At 43.3% G+C, this 26,691-nt stretch overlaps 1 protein-coding gene across 2 annotated transcripts in view; it reads left to right on the plus strand.

Annotated features, from left to right (window-relative positions):
- LOC121558544 (CXADR-like membrane protein) overlaps positions 1-26,691 on the plus strand; it is a 105,172-nt gene that overhangs the window by 64,221 nt on the left and 14,260 nt on the right. For both annotated transcript variants that reach the window (XM_041871925.1, XM_041871931.2), the window contains one exon: positions 21,661-21,818. In XM_041871925.1, the coding sequence (XP_041727859.1) occupies positions 21,661-21,818 (158 nt within the window). The remainder of the gene's footprint in view (positions 1-21,660; positions 21,819-26,691) is intronic.

Genomic DNA, 26,691 nt, shown 5'->3' on the forward strand with positions numbered 1-26,691 from the left:
CTCCTGTTGCTTAGGGAAGGAGCTCTGTTGGAGTTTAGCCTGGAGGATATCTAACTCTTCTGTCTTCATGTCTAACTGTTGCTTTAACAAACGATACCTCTCAGCGGTCCCCTTCAGACCAGACAGTTCTTTGTCCAGATTCTGTAGCTCCGTCTCTGTGTCGGTCTGGGCACCTGCCATCCCTATCAGAGCCCGGGCGGGGAGTGAGTAACTCGGAGGATTGCACCGGAGCCTTCCCAGGATGAGTCTTGCCTCTCCGTTTCCGAGGTACTCGGGTTATCCTCTCCTGAGACTCTCTCCAGAGTGGGTAAAAGGCTGGGCAGTCTCGTCCCAATTAGGACAGGGACGGGGAGGGAATCAACCACCCCCGCCGTCGTGTGTATGGTTCCCCGTGTGCTGGTCATTGTAAGTTCAGTAATGGGGTATTCTCTGGTGTCCCCATGGACACAGGAAACTGGGAGGACTTTCCCCGGGGTCAGACACGTTGGGCCCACCAAATCCTTACGCACCAGGGTGGCCCGGCTACCAGAATCCAGTAAGGCCTCCACATCATGGTGATTCACAGTTACCGGGCAGGTGGGGGGGTCGATCTGGGCCGCCATCTACGACTCCCAAGAGCGAGGCAAAACGGTGTGTGGGTGCTGAGCTGGAGGACTCCGCAGTGGGCATAGGTTCCTCGGCTGGTTTCCCACACTGCCAGGAGATATGTCCCATCTCCCCACACCGGTAACACTGTCGAGTTTCCCCCCTCCTGGTGTACTCTTCTTGGACCCGCCTGGTTTCTGGCTCCCCCTGGAGCCGGGATAAGTCCTGACGTGGCTGGGTTCGAGACCTTGGGGTCCTTTGGACGGGTTCTTCCCATTTGTGGTGGGGCCGCACTCCTGGGGTCTTTTCGGGAAGCATTCAGCATCTCCGCTGTGGCCTGGTACTTTTCCACAGCTTCCACGGTCAGATCAGCCGTGGTCAAGGCCTGTTGACTGATGAACCGTTTTGCCTCATAAGGCAGGGCGCGTAGGTAACGATCCACCACAACGGCCTCCACCACCGCCGCTGCTGTATTCCTCTGCGGATCCAGCCATTTCCTTGCGATTCGGACAAGTTCATGCATCTGCGCCCGAGGAGGTTGGTCTGGTTGGAAGGTCCAGCTGTGAAAGCGCTGGGCCATACCAAACTTTGTGAGTCCATATCTGCTGAGGATCTCAGACTTCAGGGCATCATAGTCAGTAACCTGGTCAGGGCCCAGGTCCCGGACAGCATTCAGCGATTCCCCGGTTAGAAAGGGGGCTAACAGACCAACCCACTGTTGCTTGGGCCAGGCTTCCCTAGTGGCCGTGGCCTCAAATGCATGCAGGTATGCCTCAATGTCATCGGTAGCTCCCATCTTAGATATAAAGTAACTTGCCTTTATTGGGCGGGTATTTTGGACCACCCTCTGTCTCTGCAACTGCAACTCCTCTGCCTTCAGAAGGTTGGCTTTCTTTTGCTCCTCCAAGAGAGCCACGTTTGCTTGCATCTGGGCTTGCTGGCCAGCAACAAGGGCTTTCAATATGTCCTCCATTTCAGTCGGCGGGGAGCCTACGGCCAACTTGGAAAACTGGGTGATCAAACCTTCGGTATCCTCCTCTGACATGCACTATTAACGCTTGAGCGTGCCCGTATTCTCCACCATCTGTGACGTCACGAGAGGCTACACAGCTTTCAGCGGGATTGCTCAAGTAGTGCAAGGAGACAAGGTTCAAACAAAACAAGGATTTTATTATAGGTCTTGGGAAATTAACGAAAATATAACAAAATTCTGTTCTCTTGTGGCTCTTTAAGGGTTAACAGTTCAGGGATGTCTCTTCCACATCCAAAATCATAATTCTCACTCGCTCAGATAACTTTTCCCCAGCCTTACTGTAGTCCACGTTGCAGCTAGTGGCCAACCCAGCAAAAAGTCCTTCCAAATGTCTCTCACGTATTTCCACAGGTGCATATATCCAAAGGTGAGTATTTCCCAAAGGTAAGTATCTCCAAATCCTTATATTCCTCATGGAAGTGGACGTGCAGCACTCTTGTCCTCCAGAGAGCCCAGGTTGGAGACTGTGTCTCTTCCCTTCCCAAACCTTCAGCTCATCAGCTCCTCATTTGTTTCAGCTGCGTGGGAAGATTGGCCATAGAGGGGTGGAGTTCCCGACCATACCAGCAGATGGAGCCATAGCTGTCTGGGTTTGCAGCCACCTCAGGGGGATGTAACGTCCCTCCAGGACACAGCCTCTCGTGACATCACAATATATATATATATATATAATTTTTTTTGCTCCTGAACTTCTTCTACTCTCAACCTCTCCGATCATTTTCATGATGTCCATCCGGTTTGCTTCTATATGCCATATCTTTCTAACTGTGCTCTTTCCCAAAAGCTCCCAACATACAACCTATATACTTATTATGGACACAGTATGCTTACATTATTAGCTATCTTTGTTATTATTTGTTGTTATTTGTTATTAGTCCCATCCTTCAACTCTATTCAATACCTCCCATCTATCTCTTAACACCATCCATATAGGATTTCTATTTGTCATATATATTTCAACCGTACTGTGATGTTTTACAAAAGTTCTGAACCTTTCTATTCTCATTGCTTCTACAGATTGTGAATTAAAAATAAACATTTTTGCTAAAAGTATTATTATATTATTGATCGATTGACTATGACTTTTCAGATCACCCAGTAATGCTATCTGCAAGGTTAGCTCCAGGTAAATATTGCAATCCTTTAGCCATTCCTGGACCTGTGTCCAAAAACAAGCTACAAATGGACAGAACCAAAACAAATGATCTAATGATTCTGTCTCTTCACAGCAAAATCTGCAGAGCTGGGAAGATTGTATCCCCCATATAAATAACATTCTATTGGTAGCAAGAATTTTATATAATAATTTAAATTGAAAGATTCTAATTTTTTAATCCAGTGTCGTTTTGCGTGTCAGTTCATAAACACTATGCCATGGGATCGGTACGTCAAAGATCTCTTCCCAACTATTTTGCAATCTATATGGGACGGCTGTCAATCCTTTGGTCCTTAAGTGAAACTGATATACTTTTTTATTTATCACAGTTTTCCTTAACCAATTATGTTCTTTAATGCAAGGCCGACAGACAAGTTCCTGACTTTCTCCCCCTTCCACTTTCCTCTTCCACTTTTGCGGTAAGGCTGCAATTATTTGGTTGTAATTTTGGGTAGAGCAGACATTTCCATATGTTTTTGTTAGCTGCATGTGCGACATAACTCCACCAGTCCTACCGATGATATAATTTACGAAGATTATACCTTTTTTAAACATTCTGTCAAAAAATAAAGGTTTTTTGTCAATTAGTATATTTGAATTTAACCACAATATTTGTTGCATTATTTGTTCTGTCGTTTCTGGAGGATTAAATTGAAATTGCAACCAACTTTCTATGGCTTGTTTTAGAAATAGTGATATTTGGGAGATGATTTCCTTTTCAAATACCTGCAAATGAGTTGTTGTAATCTGAATAAAGGGAAAAAGGCCTTTCTTGAACATTGGGTGAGACAATCTTACTAATTTGCTTGAGAACCAGTTCGGATTTAAGTATAACTTTTGTATGACTGAAGCTTTTAGTGATAGGTCTAATGCTTTAATATTTAATAATTTCTGTCCTCCGAATTCATATTCATTATATAAATATGCCCTTTTAATTTTGTCTGGCTTGCCGTTCCAAATAAAATTGAATATTTTTTTCTCATATAATTTAAAAAACTGTTCGCTAGGCGTAGGCAAGACCATAAGCAAATAGGTAAACTGGGATAATACTAAAGAGTTAATCAGGGTGATTTTTCCACAAATTGACAGGTATTTTCCTTTCCATGGTAGTAAGATCTTATCTATTTTTGCTAACTTTCTATTAAAATGTATTGAAGTGAGATCATTTATTTCCTTTGGCATATGTATTCCGAGTATATCCACATCACCATCAGACCATTTTATTGGTAAACTACATGGTAAAAAATTGTATTTTTTAGTGATCCAATGCGTAATGTAGTACATTTGTCATAATTTGGTTGTAATCCAGAGAGGTTAGAAAATGTATCTAGATCCTCTATGAGCCTGTGGAGGGATTCTAGTTGTGGATTTAAAAGAAAACATGAATCATCAGCGTACAATGACACCTTTGTTTTTAAGCCCTGGATTTCTAATCCTCTGATATTATTATTGGATCTGATTTTAATAGCTAACATCTCGATGGCCACAATAAATAGATATGCCGATAGTGAACAACCTTGTTTCACTCCTCTTGACAGTTTAAAACTTTCTGAGAAATAGCCATTATTTACTATTTTACACCTAGGGTTACTATACATGATTTTGACCCATTTTATAAGAGATTCTCCAAAATTGAAATGCTCCAGGCATTGATATATAAACCCCAGTCGAACTTTATCAAATGCCTTTTCGAAGTCTGCTATGAATAGCAGGCCTGGTTTCCCATATTTTCCATAGTGTTCTATTGTTTCCAATACTTGCCTTATATTATCTCCAATGTATCTTCCATGTAAAAAACCTGTCTGATTATAATGAATAATATCCGACAATACCTTTTTAATTCTATGCGCTATACATTTTGCTAGGATTTTTGCATCACAACACTGAAGTGTAAGGGGCCTCCAATTTTGTAAATGGACTGGATCTTTATATTTTCCACTTGTATCCTGTTTCAGTAATAATGAGATCAGACCTTCTTCTTGAGTGTCAGATAATCTATCATTTACATAGGAGTGGTTAAAACATGCTAATAACGGTCCTCTTAGTATATCAAAAAAGGTTTGGTATACCTCGACTGGTATGCCATCCAACCCTGGAGTTTTCCCAGACTTAAAGTCTTTAATTGCATCCAGAAGTTCCTCCTCTGTAATTTCACCTTCACATTAGTCTTTCTGTGTGGCTGTTAATTTGACATTATCAATAGAAAAAAAAATCTCTACAATTAGCTTCAGTTAGAGGAGATAGAGGCGACTGAAAAGAAAACATATGCTTAAAGTACTTTGTTTCTTCCTTCAAAATATCATTTGGTGAATTATGGGTGACTCCATCAATTGTAACCAGTTTCATTAAGTTCTTTTTGGTAGCATTCCTATGTTGAAGATTAAAAAAGAATTTTGTGCATTTTTCCCCATATTCCATCCAGTTTGCTTTATTTTTATAATATATTACACTTGATCTTTCTTGAATAAGTTTCTCCATTTCTTTTTGTTTTTCCTCTAATTTATTCTGAGCCTCTATGTTACAGTTTTTATTGCCATCTATCTGTTCTGTTAGACTTTCTATTTCCTTTCTTAGTATAAACTCTTTTGACCTAAATTGCTTTTGTTTTCGAGATGAGTACTGAATTGCATGGCCTCTAAAGGCACATTTAAAGGTGTCCCATACAATAAGGGGATTCGCTGTACCTATGTTATGTTTGAAAAAGTCAGTTATAAATTCCTTTGTTCTAATTGTAAATAAATTATTATCCAATAGGCTTTGATTAAATTTCCAATATCCTCGCCCACGTGGAAATTCAGTAAGAGTAATGTATATGCCTATTATATGATGGTCCGACCGCATTCTGTCCCCTATCAACACTTTTTTTACTTTTGGTGCCAACGAGAATGAGATAAGAAAGAAGTCAAGACGACTAGCTTGATTCAGTCTCCGCCATGTACAGTGGGGAAAAAAGTATTTAGTCAGCCACCAATTGTGCAAGTTCTCCCACTTAAAAAGATGAGAGAGGCCTGTAATTTTCATCATAGGTACACGTCAACTATGACAGACAAAATGAGAAAAAATAATCCAGAAAATCACATTGTAGGATTTTTAATGAATTTATTTGCAAATTATGGTGGAAAATAAATATTTGGTCAATAACAAAAGTTTCTCAATACTTTGTTATATACCCTTTGTTGGCAATGACACAGGTCAAACGTTTTCTGTAAGTCTTCACAAGGTTTTCACACACTGTTGCTGGTATTTTGGCCCATTCCTCCATGCAGATCTCCTCTAGAGCAATGATGTTTTGGGGGTGTCGCTAGGCAACACGGACTTTCAACTCCCTCCAAAGATTTTCTATGGGGTTGAGATCTGGAGACTGGCTAGGCCACTCCAGGACCTTGAAATGCTTCTTACAAAGCCACTCCTTCGTTGCCCGGGCGGTGTGTTTGGGATCATTGTCATGCTGAAAGACCCAGCCACGTTTCATCTTCAATGCCCTTGCTGATGGAAGGAGGTTTTCACTCAAAATCTCACGATACATGGCCCCATTCATTCTTTCCTTTACATGGATCAGTCGTCTTGGTCCCTTTGCAGAAAAACAGCCCCAAAGCATGATGTTTCCACCCCCATGCTTCACTTTAGGTATGGTGCTCTTTGGATGCAACTCAGCATTCTTTGTCCTCCAAACACGACGAGTTGAGTTTTTACCAAAAAGTTCTATTTTGGTTTCATCTGACCATATGACATTCTCCCAATCCTCTTCTGGATCATCCAAATGCACTCTAGTAAACTTCAGACGGGCCTGGACATGTACTGGCTTAAGCAGGGGGACACGTCTGGCACTGCAGGATTTGAGTCCCTGGCGGCGTAGTGTGTTACTGATGGTAGGCTTTGTTACTTTGGTCCCAACTCTCTGCAGGTCATTCACTAGGTCCCCCCGTGTGGTTCTGGATTTTTGCTCACCGTTCTTGTGATCATTTTGACCCCACGGGGTGAGATCTTGCGTGGAGCCCCAGATCGAAGGAGATTGTCAGTGGTCTTGTATGTCTTCCATTTCCTAATAATTGCTCCCACAGTTGATTTCTTCAAACCAAGCTGCTTACCTATTGCAGATTCAGTCTTCCCAGCCTGGTGCAGGTCTACAATTTTGTTTCTGGTGTCCTTTGACAGCTCTTTGGTCTTGGCCATAGAGGAGTTTGGAGTGTGACTGTTTGAGGTTGTGGACAGGTGTCATTTATACTGATAACAAGTTCAAACAGGTGCCATTAATACAGGTAACGAGTGGAGGGCAGAGGAGCCTCTTAAAGAAGAAGTTACAGGTCTGTGAGAGCCAGAAATCTTGCTTGTTTGTAGGTGACCAAATACTTATTTTCCACCATAATTTGCAAATAAATTCATTAAAAATCCTACAATGTGATTTTCTGGATAATTTTTTCTCATTTTGTCTGTCATAGTTGACGTGTACCTATGATGAAAATTACAGGCCTCTCTCATCTTTTTAAGTGGGAGAACTTGCACAATTGGTGGCTGACTAAATACTTTTTTCCCCCACTGTATATCTCACTAGATCAGTATATTTAAGCCTCCACAACTTAACAAGTTACCTCATTGGTCAAAACTTTAACAAGATACGTGGGAAACTTAAACTTAAAAGTAAACCAACCTATTCACTTGTACATTTTTGAAACATTGCTTCAAAAGAAATGCATTAACAAGATTACAAATCATGAGCAATTCAATCACCTTTTAAATCTAATACCAATTAATTATAACAAATAAACTCTATACTGGGTTTTAGCAAGGGTATTACACTTGTCTGTGTCAACCAGGGGAAATAAATCCATAGTGCCTTTGTGTGGTAGGCTAGGGCACATATCATCAAACTTCTCATCAGGTCTTGCTTGACTGATACCCAGCCTAATGTTTGTTATCTGAAAAATGCTGCAAACTCATCACATTTAGATGTGGAGGAAAGGTTTGCCAAGATTAGGATTTATCAGGCCATCAATGGTCAAGAAGAGCATTCTGATTATTAGTGATCAAGTTAGAAAAATGGAGATGGCGTCCCTCGACGTGCCCTTCCCAGTCATCAGACAGGATGGATAGGGTGACTCCCAGTCATCAGACAGGATGGATAGGGTGACTCCCAGTCATCAGACAGGATGGATAGGGTGACTCCACTCCCATGCAGCAGCAGTAGCATCCTGCATCCACTCCTGGTTTCATGTGTCTGTTTTCAATTAACTTGTGAAATGTACAACATGGGAGCCACTCTGTTCTGTTGTTGTTCAGATCCTATTCTTCCATGGACAACAGCCCAGCTCTTCAGTGCCTTTGCTTAGAAATGCTCTGTCTAACCCTGGGTGAACTCAAGAGCCTTAACAGTGACAAACAGTGGCAGTGGACAAACTAATGGAATTAAATGTGTGTTTAGAGGAGAGGGACCAGGGAAGGATCCAGAGGCCCAGCAGCATGCTCAGGCCACAAAATGTAGCGTTAGCGTGTCCAAACCCAGGCTGTTTTACACTGTCTAAAGCCATGCTTTTGTACTGCTCTAAATAGAGTCCAGTCTTTGAGTGTGTTTTCAAACAGCCCTGTTTTCACGTACCACCACCATCCTTTGTATACACTCATGTGTTTTATTGTCTACCCACATCTTGTAAAATAACTTAGAGAGACTCCTTTAAAACATTATCTTCTAAGTATTGAATTGCATTTAATAAAGGTTAATGGCACAATACTTGAGGCAGACAGCATTTGACTATTTTATTGGTCGTACAGTACGCTGCTACAGAGCATCCATCCCCAAAGAGACTGGGCGACCACGATGCATTCCACTTCCTGTGGTCATCCACCTAGTCAGCTCTATTTTCCACCTAATGGACATAAAAAATTGCAGATTGCAGCTAAATGGACTTGGCAGCACCGTAGCGTATGAAGTAATGATCTTCGGAGGTCAATGCACAAGTCCAGGCAGCACCAACAATGTGAGCGGAGTTCACCAGCAGCCAGCCACAAATGGAGCTAGATGCATAAATAATAGGGAAATAAACATTGTCCATTTTGTGTCCTGGATAATGGAGAGACTTGCACACAGGTGCATGTTGTGAAGTAGTATGCAAAAAGGTTGTTGATATGGTTATTGTGGCAATTATGTTTAGTCTCAGGGCTTCTCCATCTGTCTGTCCCTAGCATAGTTTAGCTTCTATCATACCAACACCTAACAGGACAGCTCCTGTTTATCAGCAGCAGGCAAGGCAGTCTTAAACAGTGCTTTAATTCATAAGGCCAGCTTCCTCATTGACTGCACCATCTGTTTTGATGGTAGGGTCAAGCCGAGCCTGAACCCCATAAAGGCAAATATATGACTGTTTTTCTTTTTCTAGGTGTTGTTTCTTGTTTCTTTTCCAGCTAACTGTTACAGTATAAGTCCTCTGTTATTAATATGTCCTTTCGGTTTACACAATCCTGGAATATAACCTTTCTGTTTGCCAACACAAATTACTTAATGCCACTCCAAGCGAAAAATAGGACCAGCTCAGAAAACAATAGTTTTGCTGAATTCTTGGAGAAACTTTCCAAGTGCTTGAATAAAATATATGTTTTCCTAATAGAGGTAAATTAATGTAATTTCTTAACAGGATATAGAATTGTTTTCTTTGAATATCATGAATTGCTGACTCTTTCAAATATTGCCATTGTTTTCCATCCTCACTTATTGTTTACACACAAGTGAAAATGATTTTCAGCAAAGTTGTCTAATGTTTCTTTGGAAACGGCTGGGAATGTCTTACCATTTCAAGGGATTTCAGTCCACTGTCCATGAAAATGGATACTCTACACTGTACTCGGTGGGGGTAATTTGTGCAGGGGTGTGTGTGTGTGCGTGTCTCTCTCTCTCTTAGTGTGTGTCTCTATGTGTGTCGCGCTCTCTCTTTGTGTGTGTGTGTGTTCCGGGGGGGATGTGGCCTTTATAAGGCCCACACCCCAACCACATGTGAAGCAAACACACATACACACACAGAGAGAGAGAGAGAGAGAGAGAGAGAGAGAGAGAGAGAGAGAGAGAGAGAGAGAGAGAGAGCGTCAGAGATTCTGCCAAGGACCAGCACATTAGTCACATTAGTCATGTTAGCTGTTTTCTGTGAGGAGTAGGTCTATACCCCTATCTCTCTCTCTCTCTCTCTCTCTCTCTCTCTCTCTCTCTCTCTCTCTCTCTCTCTCTCTCTCTCTCTCTCTCTCTCTCGCTCTCTCTCTCTCTCTCGCTCTCTCTCTCGCTCTCTCTCCTGGGAAGAGAAAGCTAAGCACATACTGTATGTAGACACTCTGGTCATGTGTAGCAAAGGGAATGCACACACATGCTGGTTTATTTTGGAGCAGACAGATGTGGGGAGGATATATTGCCACAGCAGAGCAGAGGGTCTTTCTCCAATTCCCACAATGCAGCTGAAGCATGTTATCTTGCGCAAGCCAGGCCATTTGATATTTGGGGGGCTTGTTTATTTAGAACACATAATGGAAATAGGAGGTCCTTTGCATGGTGTTATTTCAACCTGAAAATAACCCCTTAAATGGTTTAACACCATACAGGCCTCCAGCGATTATCCTGCGAGGGAGCCTGGAGCCTCTTAAGATGCATTGGCATAATTAAAATGTAAATGGAGAACATCCATTCCAAATGATGAATTGAGTTTGAATTAAAACTCAACCAATGACTATCAGTGGTGTCTTTGTGTTTGGGCCCTTTTAAGTCCTGTGCCACTCTTTCCACTCTGTCATATGTGGAGCCGTGGTTTTACTGAGCCACATAAAGGTAAAGGGAGGAAGGAGGAAGTGGGGCGGCGGTGGCTGCTTACTGGAACGTCTCGAGTACCACATGTGGTACACTCTGGAGCCCTGGTCGTTTAAGCTAACGCTAATGGCTAAGTGGCTGATGGAACATCCATAGGATCTTGGATAACACCTGTGCATACAGGATGACGCCAACAGATGCAGGGTTAGCTTTTTTTGAGGCATTTATCTGCTGAGAGAGTTTATCGAAAACTTTTGGGGAATTCAAAGCGCTCGACATGAAACCAATTAGCATCTATTTTGGGATTCTGTCAGCGTCCGTTTTTCGCTCGATGTGACATAGATGCTAATGAAGGCAACAAGAGAGCTTGAGGTGAAAACGTCCACAGGGTCCTACATTATTCAGACCGTAGTGGAATTTCATCTCCCATTCCTTATTTCCCATAGACCCTCTCCCTTTACCTGTTCCTCTCTTCCAGGTCCTAAGGATTATCCTGGAAGTGATTCCATTCCTTCTTTGCACTCATCTGCTCTAGCCAGGCTCTTAGGAATCCATCATCGCAGACGAGTGCGGACACGATGGGGCCCTCTTTTTAAACGTTTTCCTTTCAAGCCCCGGCTCGCTCTCCATGCTTGAAGTGGCCCTGATATTTAATAGTGCTGCAAGTGGCATGGAGAAAAGCTCCATGTCAGCAGAAGGGCTGTTGGTTGCCGGGCGCAATGCAGGGAAGGATTATGGGTACTTTATCCTTCCAAAGAGCAGCCTCCAGTCAGAGAAAACACAACCCTCCTTGATTCCACAGGAGGAAAATATTCTTGACTTGGACCAAGAATTGGTGCCCGCGACGTGTGCGATTTAATGTTTGGGCGTGATCTCTGGGAGCGTTTAAAAAGATTTACCCCCTTCAGAAGAACTAATTAAAAAGAGCCTGTATAAGAGGCTGTATAAATAAAGGAGTCTCTTTGAGAGCTCTGACAAGGGTTGTTTTTGTAGCCTGTCAGTTTGTACTAGCGTCTCAAAGCACGGCTCTTGTCTGGGGAGCCATGAGAGATGTGAGAGGATTTCAGTGTTTCAAGCCTTCCGTCTCTCTGGAAAGCCTCAGAGATAACAGTAAAAGAGAGAGCATATGCTTTACCTCCCTCTGTGCCCATCTCTCTGATAACTCTGTTTCCCTGTGAAGAAAGCACCAATATACTGTATTTACCATTTGTATAGCCATAGCAACAGGAGGTCAACACACCCACTCTACTGCAGTGTTAATTTCACTGATCTTTCTAAAACACCAAACTGCACCTCTGGCTGTGAACTCTGAATATTTCAATGTTTTCCATCATCTGAATGTTTCCCCAGCTCAACTAAAACCTACTGTATGTCAGCAGTCATTTCTGATGCATTTCACACATATTGGTCATACCAGAGAGAAAAGCCAAATACAGTGCCCCTGGTAACCCGGGAGGCATTTCTCTATGTCCCAGCCCAGTGTTCTCTGAGTAGTTCTCCCGTCCACTCTCTCTGTTCTCTCCTCTTGCCAGAGGAGCCTGTCAGTGGCGCAAGATAAAACGTTTAGTATAGAGTGGCAGTGCTGAGAGATGAATGCTGCAGTCCTCTCTCCCTGTCTGGACCCATACCTTGTGTGGAGCAGCTGGTAACTCCTATGCAATTTGAAACTCCAAATGCCCCACGACTGCTATACTCTAATTCACATGTCTGCACAAAGGCATTGATTTACCGTCAGCATGAGATATGCCTTATTTTTCTATTATGCAGATAGAGGAGTATGGAAGCGCATTTCTGAGACAGCATATGTTCACATAAAGCATGCAGCACACACATACTGTTCATTCTCACACAGATGCACTCTTATTACAAAGACAAATACATATAGGACTCTAAAGAAGTTAGTTCTGCATCCTCCACTTTTCCCACTGCTTTTTCCTATAGCTATGGTGAGATTAAAGCTCATTGTGGCCAGAATCTGATGGCCACGCCGGGATATCTGTAGGGGAACAGAGTGGACTTATTAAGGGCTCAACACAAGACATTGGACCTTTTCCTCTCTATTCCTCTCTATTCCTCTCTTTTCCCTCTCTTCTTTTTCCTCCCCTGATCTCTTCAGTTTTGAGAGCCAGAGGTCAGGGGCTTTAGTGGTGCTGAGGCCCCAGCCAAGCCAATGTGCTGAATGGGATGTGGAGCTTGACTTTGGGCAATGTGAAAGATCCGCTGCCTGCCTGCGTCCCACTGGCTGCTCTATAATAAGATTGTACCATTCTGTGGGGAAGTGGATTTACTGGAGCACAACTCCCCCTAGGGCATTTCCATGGAAATTGGTTCCTCCACTACAGTCGCACTAGCTCTCCCTCACTCTCTCTGTCTCTCTGTCTCCCTCTGTCTCTCTCTCTGTTTCTCTCTCTGTCTCTTTGTTTCTCTCTAAGCCTATGCTACTGCCCACTCCCCTTTTGTTCATTATAATACATTTCTTTAGCTCTTTTCTTTGCTTGGGTAAAATCGAGCTTCGTCAAAAATGACAATGTGCAGCCGCGTTGATCACAGTCCAGAGAGTAAAGGAAATGAGAGGAGAGGAGGGGGGAGGTGGGGGGAATCTAGTCGGAGCCAGAAGTTATTAACATAGTTACCTTATCGCGAAATACCCCCTTGACTCACAGCTCTCAGTTATGAGTTTAGGTACGGAGGTGCCGCATCTGCTACAAGACCATGGTGCTTACCTTCAGGCTCTGATCAGTCCCTACACCCAAACGAGGGCATTGCGTTCATCCACCACTGGCCTGCTGGCCCCCCTACCTCTGCTGAAGCACAGTTCCTGCTCAGCCCAGTCAAAACTGTTCGCTGCTCTGGCACCCCAATGGTGGAACAAGCTCCCTCACGATGCCAATAATCTGTGGTATGTAAATAATTAGATATATTGTAAAGTGGTTGTCCCACTGGCTATCATAAGGTGAATGCACCAATTTGTAAGTCGCTCTGGATAAGAGCGTCTGCTAAATGACGAAAATGTAATGTAAATGTAAGATGGCCTCCTTAACATGGCCTTTCCCAGGGCCCTATGGAATATCAAGAAGACGTGAATGAATGCCTCGTGCTCAGACCTGGGTTCAAATACATGTGTATTTGAGTATCTGGTATTTAAAATACTTTTTTTGTGTATTTGAGTATTTTCAAATACACAGCCCAAAACAAGTACTTGTATTTGAGTATTTGAATGGTTATTTGTAAAAACCAAATAGTCTGCCAAATTGTATTTCAAATACACTGACTCAAATAAACTCCCATGCAATTAACCCAGGAATTTGAAAATAGTATTTGAAATAAGTACTTGAAAATACTGTAACATACTTTCCAAGTGTATTTCCAAATACATTAAAATATTCAACCACCCCACTGGGCACAGACATCAATTCAAGGTCTATTCCACGTTGGTTCAACGTAATTTCATTGAACTAATGTGGAAATAATGTTGATTCAACCAGTGTGTGCCCAGTGGGACTTGTCTTTTCAAATAAAATATATTTGAATACTTACTTTGAATGTAAGTGAAAGTATTTGAGATATTTGAAATAGTATTTGAACCGAGGTCTGCTTGTGATGGAAGATGTTTTGATAGTTTTGCCATGCCTGACTGTAGGTAATGTCTCACACTATTTACTATGTTATCGGTATGTATAGTAATTCAACATTTGTTTTACTTCTGTTGCCAGCAAGCTGCCCACTAGTTCTAATTCGTATGGAAACGACCAAGTCAAGAAGTATTATGCCAAGTTTTTATTTTGCAAAGGTAGCAACAGCCAAAGTAGCAAGTATGCTAGCAAAGCTTAAATGCTCCAAAGCCACAGGCCTGGATAATATTCCTGCAAGGTTTCTTAGAGATTCTGCTGAGCAAATTGCCCCTTGTATTACGCATATTGTTAATATCTCTCTTGAACAAGGCATCTTTCCCAAGGACATGAAAAAAGCTAAAGTTATACCTCTGTATAAGAAGGGGATAAAGTCTGACCCTGGGAATTGTAGGCCTGTATCCATTATAACATCAAATATCCTGGAGAGAGTTGTACATGAGCAAATTTATGAATATGTCAACAAACAAAGTCAAATGTATGATTTTCAGTCGGGATTTAGAAAAGCATACTCCACTGATTCATGTCTACTTTACTTGACTGACTTCATCAGGAAAGAGATTGGTGAGAGAAATCTTTGTGGAATGATACTGCTTAACCTACAGAAGGCCTTTGATACAGTTAACCACTGTCTCCTAATTTCCAAACTGGAGGCACTAGGGTTAAGCATGGCCACTAAATTGCTAGGGAAGGTTAATGCCGGAATCAAGTTTTTGGCTAGAAAGTCCAAGCTGCTTGATAAGGACTCCATGAGAGTGCTAGCCACTGCCCTAATTCAATTCCATTTTGACTACGCTAGTACTTCCTGGTTTGGGGCTTATCTAAGCTTCTGAAGGGGAAGCTCCAGATAGCCCAGAATGAGCTGATCAGGGTAGTATTGAAGGTTAGTCCACGTACTTACGTAGCCAGGAGCTGCTTTCAGAAACTCAACTGGCTGCCTGTTGAGGCTAGGGTGTCCCAGATTAGACTGGGTCTGGTATACAGGCATATTGTCGGTTCTGCACCCAGATATCTGACTGATTACTTTCCCCGTGTTAGGGATGTACAAAACCACAGCACCAGATCAGGTGTTGCTAATGTATGCTTATAAAGGTTCAGGACTAATGCTGGGAAAGGTACTTTCTTGTATAGTGGAGCCTCAGAGTGGAATGAGTTGCCTTAAAAATTAAGTAAAAAACAGTTTGATGTCTTCTGTGCCCATATGAATGTACCCTACGATGTAACTGTAATGATGAGATAGATGTTGTTCTTTGTTTTTATGCTTTATTATCTCACTGCCATACTGTGTTCAACCGTGTTGAGTCTTGCCCAGCAATCTTGTCTCAAGAGGACCACAATGGAAATAAGTCCCTGACTTTATTGTGTGTTATCCTCAATGATTTTGTTGATGTGCATGTATGGCTTTTTCAAGTTTTATCTGTGCTTGTTTTTTTAAATGGTTGAATTAATAAACTAAATTAAAGTATGCTGAAATATCCCACTATATTAAGACCATTGAAAGCCAATGTCATAAAACTAAAGACTACCTGATGTTCCTATATAGAGTCACCATAGTATGCTGTGACACCCTGGTATGCTGCATACTGGGCATCTCACAAATGATGGTTCCCATCCGTCCAAACTGCCACAGCTGTGCACACTGAATGAGGCCAATCCAAATTTGAGTGCAAATAGACTTCAAGGCAGGTTTATTTTGGACCACTATGTTATCCATTCCACAGCACAAAATCCCCTCTCCAAGACCATAAACTGAGGATGTAAAAGCTGATTGTAATGTCACTATAAAGGCATTGAAATGTTTGTCATGTTGTTGGCTGAAAGTTAGATCATTTCATATGGGGTAAATCTATTGACAGATGATAAAGTGAAGCCTACTTCCAAACCCAAACATTCTTTATTGGCTCAGTGTGCTTGTTGGAAGGTCATTGAGAGTTGGCTAAAGGAGTGGGTGATATACACAATAGTTAATTGCACATACAACACACAACCTTCCATATACCCCCTTTGATAACTGGCCCTACTTGTATCGCTCCCATGCAAAACTCTCCCCGGCGTGGGCGGGTGGTGGAGTGGTGAGCCTACTAGCTGTTATCAGGCCCAGCACACAGAGCAGGGGGTTCAGCCCCGGGGTGACGAGTGTGGGGGCACTGATTAGACAGCACTGATTAGACAGGCCTTGGCCAGCAGCGGGCACTGGTCTCCCAACCGACCATCACCGGGCCCCAACACTCACACTCTCTCGCACACACACACTCCAGCCAACCTCCTCCTCCTCCTTCCTCCTCCTCCTTAAAGTGATTAGGAGCTATGCTGAGAGGATACCCAGAGTCCTCTGTGCTGGCTGGATCCTTCTCTCCTAGGCTCCCCTCCATGACTTCCATCCAAAGTAATATCTGCGGGGAGCCCACAAGATGAATAGCTCTGCAAATGCTGCATTAAAAAGTCATGAATGGGGATACCTTCAGAGGGGCTGGGAGCTCCTTGGCTGGGAAGAGGTGGCCCTTTTTTATGCTGAGTAGTGATTTGAACAGAGCAGGGGAGAGCGAGAGCAGTAGGAGGACATCAGTAATGTGTCCTGTCACCAGGGTCATATTGAGCGGACTTAGGGCCCTGCTGTACTGTATCATGGCCTCCTCTCCTGTGGTGCTGGGTGCCAGTCAGAGAGGGCATCTGGGGTTGTGTCTAAGTGGTGACTCAGATTATTGTGAGTAACTGGCGTGGAGCCCAGGGTTATTGCAGCAGGAAAATGTGAAAGTGAAGGAAACTTAAAGAGCTGCACACAAAGTTCACAGAATAATGATGTCATAACTGTGAGACAGTCAACCAATTCTGAATAAGCAGTTTACAGTTATGATACCTACATCCCTGTACCAAATCAAATCAAATCAAATTTGATTTGTCACATGTGCCGAATAAAACTGGTGTAGACTTGACCATGAAATGCTAGCTTACGAGCACTTCCCAACGATGCAGATTAAAAATAGAATTACAAGAGGACTAAAATAAAATACATGAGAATGGAGCTACAGTGGCTTGCGAAAGTATTCACCCCCCTTGGCATTTTTCCTAGTTTGTTGCCTTACAACCTGGAATTAAAATTGATTTTTGGGGGGTTTGTATAATTTGATTTACACAGCATGCCTACCACTTTGAAGATGCACAATCTTTTTTATTGTTAAACAAACAAGAAATAAGACAAAAAAACTGAAAGCTTGAGCATGCATAACTATTCACCCCCCAATACTTTGTAGAGCCACCTTTTGCAGCAATTACAGCTGCAAGTCTCTTGGGGTATCTCTATAAGCTTGGCACATCTAGCCACTGGGATTGTTGCCCATTCTTCAAGGCAAAACTGCTCCAGCTCCATCAAGTTGGATGGGTTCCGCTGGTGTACAGCAATCTTTAAGTCATACCACACATTCTCAATTGGATTGAGGTCTGGGATTTGAATAGGCCATTCCAAGACATTTAAATGTTTCCCCTTAAACCACTCGAGTGTTGCTTTAGAAGTATGCTTAGGGTCGTTGTCCTGCTGGAAAGTGAACATCCGTCCCAGTCTCAAATCTCTGGAAGACTAAAACAGGTTTCCCTCAAGAAATTCCCTGTATTTAGCGCAATCCATCATTCCTTCAATTCTGACCAGTTTCCCAGTCCCTGCCGATGAAAAACATCCACACAGCATGATGCTGCCACCCCCATGCTTCACTGTGGGGATGGTGTTCTCGGGGTGATGAAAGGTGTTGGGTTTGCGCCAGACATTGTGTTTTTCTTGATGGCCAAAAAGCTCAATTTGAGTCTTATCTGACCAGAGTACCTTCTTCCATATGTTTGGGGAGTCTCCCACATGCCTTTTGGCGAACACCAAACGTGTTTGCTTATTTATTTTTTATAGCAATGGCTTTTTTCTGCCCACTCTTCCGTAAAGCCCAGCTCTGTGGAGTGTATGGCTTAAAGTGGTCCTATGGACAGATACTCCTTTGTGGAGCTGTGGAGCTTTGCAGCTCCTTCAGGGTTATCTTTGGTCTCTTTGTTGCCTCTCTGATTAATGCCCTCCTTGCCTGGTCCGTGAGTTTTGGTGGGCAGCCCTCTCTTGGCAGGTTTGTGTGGTGCCATATTCTTTCAATTTTTTAATAATGGATTTTATGGTCCCCCTTGGGATGTTCAAAGTTTCTGATTTTTTTATAACCCAACCCTGATCTGTACTTCTCCACAACTTTGTCCCTGATCTGTTTGGAGAGCTCCTTTGTCTTCATGGTGCTGCTTGCTTGGTGGTGCCCCTTGCTTAGTGGTGTTGCATACTCTGGTGCATACTCTGGGGCCTTTCAGAACAGGTGTATATATACTGAGATCATGTGACACTTAGATTGCACACAGGTGGACTTTATTTAACTAATTATGTGACTTCTGAAGGTAATTGGTTGCACCAGATCTTATTTAGGGGCTTCATAGCAAAGGGGGTGAATACATTTGCAGGCACCACTTTTCCGTTATTAATTTTTTAGAATTCTTTGAAACAAGTAATTTTTTTCATTTCACTTCACCAATTTGGACTATTTTGTGTATGTCCATTACATGAAATCCAAATAAAAATCAATGTAAATTACAGGTTGTAATACAACACAATAGGAAAAACACCAAGGGGGATGAATACTTTTGCAAGTCACTACAGAGAGTACCAGTTTCAGATCAATGTGCAGAGGTACGAGGTATTTGAGGTAGATATGTACATGAAGGCAGGGTAAAAGGGACTAAAGGCAGGGTAAAAGTGACGGAACTCGTAAGATGTCGCCCTTCTCCAACGGCACCATCTTTACCACAAACTTACACCAAGTCACATGTTTTATAGGGCAGACTAGCGACCATTCTCATTGGCTCTGACAGCTCTTACGTGTGCTGTTCCTGAGAGGGTGGCCACTGAATGAGAAGAAAGGTGCCTACGGCTGACGCATTGACCACCTTTGGAGATCCAAGGAACATTGACAATGTCATCGAGGGTGATAGGGCACAAAGGCATTCTTTCAATGAGTCGCTGTCTGTTGAATCACTCAAGCCCAGACATAACACACTCAGGGCTAGGCAACAGGCCATACAGTTTTTGTGTAAGTATGTATACCACACTGTATATTTAGTGATTTATTGAACCACTCAGCGCCTAATCAGCAACATACCACTGAGTAATAAAAAGGAGATGTCATAATATTTACATGAACAGCGTTTGGATAACTTTATTGAAAGCTCTTTGAAGCCAGGATCTTAGCCCGCTCTCTGAAGTGACTAAATTAAATGTGCTAGTTAGATTAATGCTGAAGCACCAAAAATATATCTTGCATTTGAGGGAGTAAGCCCAGTGGGGCTGTGGAGCCTGTGCATTGTTTTCCCTGTGCTGGGTCTACCAGGTGGAGGGAGTCGTATGTCCCCTTGCCCCCCCCCACCCCCCACCCCGAGCTCCATCCCTCTGCAAATCCCCCCGACGCCTCTCCCTAATTCCCCTCAAGCCAGTGGGGCTGTCCAGCATCCTCCAATAAATTAGCCCAGTGGCCCCCGCTGCGTATTAGGCCCTAACAGTCTGTCCACTGGCCAGGGGCCGAGCCACAAGCCCCATGTACAGTGAGGAAAAAAAGTATTTGATCCCCTGCTGATTTTGTACGTTTGCCCACTGACAAAGAAATGATCAGTCTATAATTTTAATGGTAGGTTTATTTGAACAGTGAGAGACAGAGTAACAACAATAAAATCCAGAAAAACGCATGTCAAAAATGTTATACATTTATTTGCATTTTAATGAGGGAAATAAGTATTTGACCCCCTCTCAATCAGAAAGATTTCTGGCTCCCAGGTGTCTTTTATACAGGTAACGAGCTGAGATTAGGAGCACACTCTTAAAGAGAGTGCTCCCAATCTCAGCTTGTTACCTGTATAAAAGACACCTGTCCACAGAAGCAATCAATCAATCAGATTCCAAACTCTCCACCATGGCCAAGACCAAAGAGCTCTCCAAGGATGTCAGGGACAAGATTGTAGACCTACACAAAGCTGGAATGGGCTACAAGACCATCGCCAAGCAGCTTGGTGAGAAGGTGACAACAGTTGGTGCGATTATTCGCAAATGGAAGAAACACAAAAGAACTGTCAATCTCCCTCGGCCTGGGGCTCCATGCAAGATCTCACCTCGTGGAGTTGCAATGATCATGAGAACGGTGAGGAATCAGCCCAGAACTACATGGGAGGATCTTGTCAATGATCTCAAGGCAGCTGGGACCATAGTCACCAAGAAAACAATTGGTAACACACTACGCAGTGAAGGACTGAAATCCTGCAGCGCCCGCAAGGTCCCCCTGCTCAAGAAAGCACATATATAGGCCTGTCTGAAGTTTGCCAATGAACATCTGAATGATTCAGAGGAGAACTGGGTGAAAGTGTTGTGGTCAGATGAGACCAAAATTGAGCTCTTTGGCATCAACTCAACTCGCCGTGTTTGGAGGAGGAGGAATGCTGCCTATGACCCCAAGAACACCATCCCCACCGTCAAACATGGAGGTGGAAACATTATGCTTTGGGGGTGTTTTTCTGCTAAGGGGACAGGACAACTTCACCGCATCAAAGGGACGATGGACAGGGCCATGTACCATCAAATCTTGGGTGAGAACCTCCTTCCCTCAGCCAGGGCATTGAAAATGGGTCGTGGATGGGTATTCCAGCATGACAATGACCCAAAACACACGGCCAAGGCAACAAAGGAGTGGCTCAAGAAGAAGCACATTAAGGTCCTGGAGTGGCCTAGCCAGTCTCCAGACCTTAATCCCATAGAAAATCTGTGGAGGGAGCTGAAGTTTCGAGTTGCCAAACGTCAGCCTTGAAACCTTAATGACTTGGAGAAGATCTGCAAAGAGGAGTGGGACAAAATCCCTCCTGAGATGTGTGGAAACCTGGTGGCCAACTACAAGAAACGTCTGACCTCTGTGATTGCCAACAAGGGTTTTGCCACCAAGTACTAAGTAATGTTTTGCAGAGGGGTCAAATACTTATTTCCCTCATTAAAATGCAAATACATTTATAACATTTTTGACATGCGTTTTTTGCTGTTATTCTGTCACTCACTGTTCAAATAAACCTACCATTAAAATTATAGACTGATAATTTCTTTGTCAGTGGGCAAACGTACAAAATCAGCAGGGGATCAAATACTTTTTTCCCTCACTGTATGCTACTGACTGAGCCTAGTGTAACCCATACTGTCCTACAGCAAACAGCTAGGTCAGCTTGGGAGAAATTGACTGTAGTTGCAGTTTTTGTCTCATTGTGGTTTGGATGGTTTTGTTTGTTTAATTCTGTTTCTTTTACATATTATGTCCATGTAATTCTGATTCTGTTTCCTATCACACTAGGTTTTTTACTCCAGCTATCTTCTGCCTGTGGCTGCTGTCTTGTGGTGTATCTGGTTCTAGTTGTCTGACAGTGTCTCTGTTCTCTCTCTCTCCAGTACTGCTGAGCCTGCTGACGGCCGGCGCCCAGACAGAAATGAAGAGAGTCGTCGGAGACAACACCACCCTGCCGTGCCACCATCAGTTCTGGCAGTCCAACGCGCAGTCGCTCGACATCGAGTGGCTACTGCAGAAACCCAACTCCAAGCAGAGAGTGGTGAGGAAGCTGCTCTCTCTCTCTCTCTCTCTCTCTCTCTCTCTCTCTCTCTCTCTCTCTCTCTCTCTCTCTCTCTCTCTCTCTCTCTCTCTCTCTCTCTCAATTCAATTCAATTTCAATTTAAGGGCTTTATTGGCATGGGAAACATGTGTTAACATTGCCAAAGCAAGTGAAGTAGATAGTAAACAAAAGTGAAATAAACAATAAATATTAACAGTAAACATTACACTCAGAAGTTTCAAAAGAATAAAGACATTTCAAATGTCATATTATGTATATATACAGTGTTGTAACAATGTGCAAATAGTTAAAGTACAAATGGGAAAATAAATAAACATAAATATGGGTTGTATTTACAATGGTGTTTGTTCTTCACTGGTTGCCCTTTTCTTGTGGCAACAGGTCACAAATCTTGCAGCTGTGATGGCACACTGTGGTTTTTCACCCAGTAGATAAGGGAGTTTATCAAAATTGGGTTTGTTTTCGAATTCTTTGTGGATCGCTGTAATCTGAGGGAAATATGTGTCTCTAATATGGTCATACATTTGGCAGGAGGTTAGGAAGTGCAGCTCAGTTTCCACCTCATTTTGTGGGCAGTGTGCACATAGCCTGTCTTCTCTTGAGAGCCAGGTCTGCCTACGGCGGCCTTTCTCAATAGCAAGGCTATGCTCACTGAGTCTGTACATAGTCAAAGCTTTCCTTAAGTTTGGGTCAGTCACAGTGGTCAAGTATTCTGCCACTGTGTACTCTCTGTTTAGGGCCAAATAGCATTCTAGTTTGCTCTGTTTTTTTGTTTGTTCTTTCCAATGTGTCAAGTAATTCTCTTTTTGTTTTCTCATGATTTGGTTGGGTCTAGTTGTGTTGTTGTTGTTGTTGTCCTGGGGCTGTGTGGGGTCTGTTTGTGTTTGTGAACAGAGCCCCAGGACAAGCTTACTTAGGGGACTCTTCTCCAAGTTCATCTCTCTGTAGGTGATGGCTTTGTTATGGAAGGTTTGGGAATCGCTTCCTTTTAAGTGGTTATAGAATTTAACGGCTCTTTTCTGGATTTTGATAATTAGCGGGTATTGGCCTAATTCTGCTCTGCATGCATTATTTGGTGTTTTACGTTGTACACGGAGGATGTTTTTGCAGAATTCTGCATGCAGAGTCTCAATTTGGTGTTTGTCCCATTTTGTGAATTCTTGGTTGGTGAGCGGACCCCAGACCTCAGAACCATAAAGGGCAATGGGTTCTATAACTGATTCAAGTATTTTTAGCCAGATCCTAATTGGTATGTCAAATTTTATGTTCCTTTTGATGGCATAGAAGGCCCTTCTTGCCTTGTCTCTCAGATCGTTCACAGCTTTGTGGAAGTTACCTGTGGCGCTGATGTTTAGGCCGAGGTATGTATAGTTTTTTGTGTGCTCTAGGGCAACGGTGTCTAGATGGAATTTGTATTTGTGGTCCTGGCAACTGGACCTTTTTTGGAACACCATTATTTTTGTCTTACTGAGATTTACTGTCAGGGCCCAGGTCTGACAGAATCTGTGCAGAAGATCTAGGTGCTGCTGTAGGCCCTCCTTGGTTGGTGACAGAAGCACCAGATCGTCAGCAAACAGAAGACATTTGACTTCAGATTCTAGTAGGGTGAGGGTGGGTGCTGCAGACTGTTCTAGTGCCCTCGCCAATTCGTTGATATATATGTTGAAGAGGGTGGGGCTTAAACTGCATCCCTGTCTCACCCCACGGCCCTGTGGAAAGAAATGTGTGTGTTTTTTGCCAATTTTAACCGCACACTTGTTGTTTGTGTACATGGATTTTATAATGTCGTATGTTTTTCCCCCAACCCCACTTTCCATCAATTTGTATAGCAGACCCTCATGCCAAATTGAGTCAAAAGCTTTTTGAAATCAACAAAGCATGAGAAGACTTTGCCTTTGTTTTGGTTTGTTTGTTTGTCAATTAGGGTGTGCAGGGTGAATACGTGGTCTGTCGTACGGTAATTTGGTAAAAAGCCAATTTGACATTTGCTCAGTACATTGTTTTCACTGAGGAAATGAACTAGTCTGCTGTTAATGATAATGCAGAGGATTTTCCCAAGGTTGCTGTTGACGCATATCCCACGGTAGTTATTGGGGTCAAATTTGTCTCCACTTTTGTGGATTGGGGTGATCAGTCCTTGGTTCCAGATGTTGGGGAAGATGCCAGAGCTAAGGATGATGTTAAAGAGTTTAAGTATAGCTAATTGAAATTTGTGGTCTGTATATTTTATCATTTCATTGAGGATACCATCAACACCACAGGACTTTTTGGGTTGGAGGGTTTGTATTTTATCCTGTAGTTCATTCAATGTAATTGGAGAATCCAGTGGGTTCTGGTAGTCTTTAATAGTTGATTCTAAGATTTGCATTTGATCATGTATATTTTTTTGCTGTTTGTTCTCTGTTATAGGGCCAAAAAGATTGGAGAAGTGGTTTACCCATACATCTCCGTTTTGGATAGATAGCTCTTCGTGTTGTTGTTTGTTTAGTGTTTTCCAATTTTCCCAGAAGTGGTTAGAGTCTATGGATTCTTCAATTACATTGAGCTGATTTCTGACATGCTGTTCCTTCTTTTTCCGTAGTGTATTTCTGTATTGTTTTAGTGATTCACCATAGTGAAGGCGTAGGCTCAGGTTTTCTGGGTCTCTATGTTTTTGGTTGGATAGGTTTCTCAATTTCTTTCTTAGGTTTTTGCATTCTTCATCAAACCATTTATCACTGTTATTACTTTTCTTTGGTTTTCTGTTAGAGATTTTTAGATTTGATAGGGAAGCTGAGAGGTCAAATATACTGTTTAGGTTTTCTACTGCCAAGTTTACACCTTCACTATTACAGTGGAACGTTTTGTCCAGGAAGTTGTCTAGAATGGATTGAATTTGTTGTTTCCTAATTGTTTTTTGGTAGGTTTCAACACTACTTTCCTTCCATCTATAGCATTTCTTAATATTATTCAGTTCTTTTGGCTTTGATGCCTCATGATTGAGTATTGCTCTGTTCAAGTAGACTGTGATTTTGCTGTGGTCTGATAGGGGTGTCAGTGGGCTGACTGTGAACGCTCTGAGAGACTCTGGGTTGAGGTCAGTGATAAAGTAGTCTACAGTACTACTGCCAAGAGATGAGCTATAGGTGTACCTACCATAGGAGTCCCCTCGAAGCCTACCATTGACTATGTACATACCCAGTGTGCGACAGAGCTGCAGGAGTCGTGACCCATTTTTGTTGGTTATGTTGTCGTAGTTGTGCCTAGGGGGCATATGGGGGAGGGAATGCTGTCACCTCCAGGTAGGTGTTTGTCCCCCTGTGTGCTGAGGGTGTCAGGTTCTTGTCCAGTTCTGGCATTTAGGTCGCCACAGACTAGTACATGTCCCTGGGTCTGGAAATTATTGATTTCCCCCTCCAGGATGGAGAAACTGTCTTCATTAAAGTATGGGGATTCTAGTGGGGGATATAGGTAGCACACAGGAGGACATTTTTCTCAGTTGAGATAATTTCCTTTTGAATTTCTAACCAAATGTAAAATGTTCCTGTTTTGATTAATTTAATAGAGTGAGTTAGGTCTGCTCTATACCAAATTAGCATACCCCCTGAGTCCCTTCCCTGTTTCACACCTGGTAGTTTGGTGGATGGGACTACCAGCTCTCTGTAACCTAGAGGGCAACCAGTGGGTCCGTCTCCTCTATACCATGTTTCTTGTAGGATGACAATGTCTGTATTTCCGATTTCTTTGGTGAAGTCCAGATTCCTGCTCTTTAGGCCAAAGGCAGATGACCTCAGGCCTTGGATATTCCAGGATGAAATAGTGAAGGCTTTGTGTTCCATAAAGTGTCTAATGTTGTTGGTTGTGTGGTTTGGCCTCAGGCCAGTAATTGTGAGCAGAGCCTGCTGAGCATCTGGTACATGCCATTGGCTTGGGCTAGTGTAAGAGTGGGTGTTGGGCCTGTTTGCCTGCTCACGGCCTGGGCGTATGTGTGACTTTCATGTTGAGGCCCTCTTTGTGGGGGGGGGGGGGCTTGGGGTGGGTAGGAGGGGCATAGGTCTGATCTGAGGGGGCCTAAATGGGGTGTGGGCATGGTTGACTTGGGGGGGAGTTAATTGGTTGGGGTGGGGGTGTAGATGTGGTTGATGGTGCTGTGGTCTGGATGTAGGTCCCCTTTGCGGGGGTCCTCTATGTGTAGGTCCTGGGGGGGGTCCCGTAGGTCTGGGAGAGTGTCTCGCTGGTCTGGGCGGGGTGTCTGTTGATCTGTTGCTCCTGTGTGAGGTGTTGGGTCTGCGGTTGAGGGCGATATCCTTTAGGGTCCGGGCGAAGGTGGGCACTGCTGCCTTGTATAGGTGGACCTGGTCGTAAAGGCTGTTCACGTCCAGGGTGGAGTGGTGGGCCAGGAAGACATTTGGTTTTGATGCACAGTCACGGGAAATACTTGCGTTTACCCGCTGTATGGTAGCAGGGTGGAAGTCTTTTCGTGGTAACAGGGTTGAGATAACCACTTGTGCGTTGGGGAAAGTAGAAGAAGCTTTTTCTATCACGCCCTTGAGTGATGTGGCCACCCTTTCCTGCTGTGTTCTCAGGTCGTTTGTGCCTGTGTGTATTATTATGTGGCTGGGTGATCCTAGTCGGTCCTTAGACAGAAGGTCTAGGGCGCGCTGGGTATTTGGACACCAGAGTTTAGACACTGTGTGTTTTGGAAAAAGTTTATTTTCTTGTATGTATTTCCCGTTTGAGTCCATAAGGAGTACAATCTGTGGCTTGTGTATGTCCTCAGTGGGTGTGGGGGGGGGTCGTCATGAGGGCTATCAGGGTGTCTGACTGGGGGGTTGCTCAGAGGGGTTGGGGTCCCCAGGGCTTGGGGTTCTTC

This window comes from Coregonus clupeaformis, chromosome 5 (assembly GCF_020615455.1).
Source record: "Coregonus clupeaformis isolate EN_2021a chromosome 5, ASM2061545v1, whole genome shotgun sequence".
NCBI lineage: Eukaryota > Metazoa > Chordata > Actinopteri > Salmoniformes > Salmonidae > Coregonus > Coregonus clupeaformis.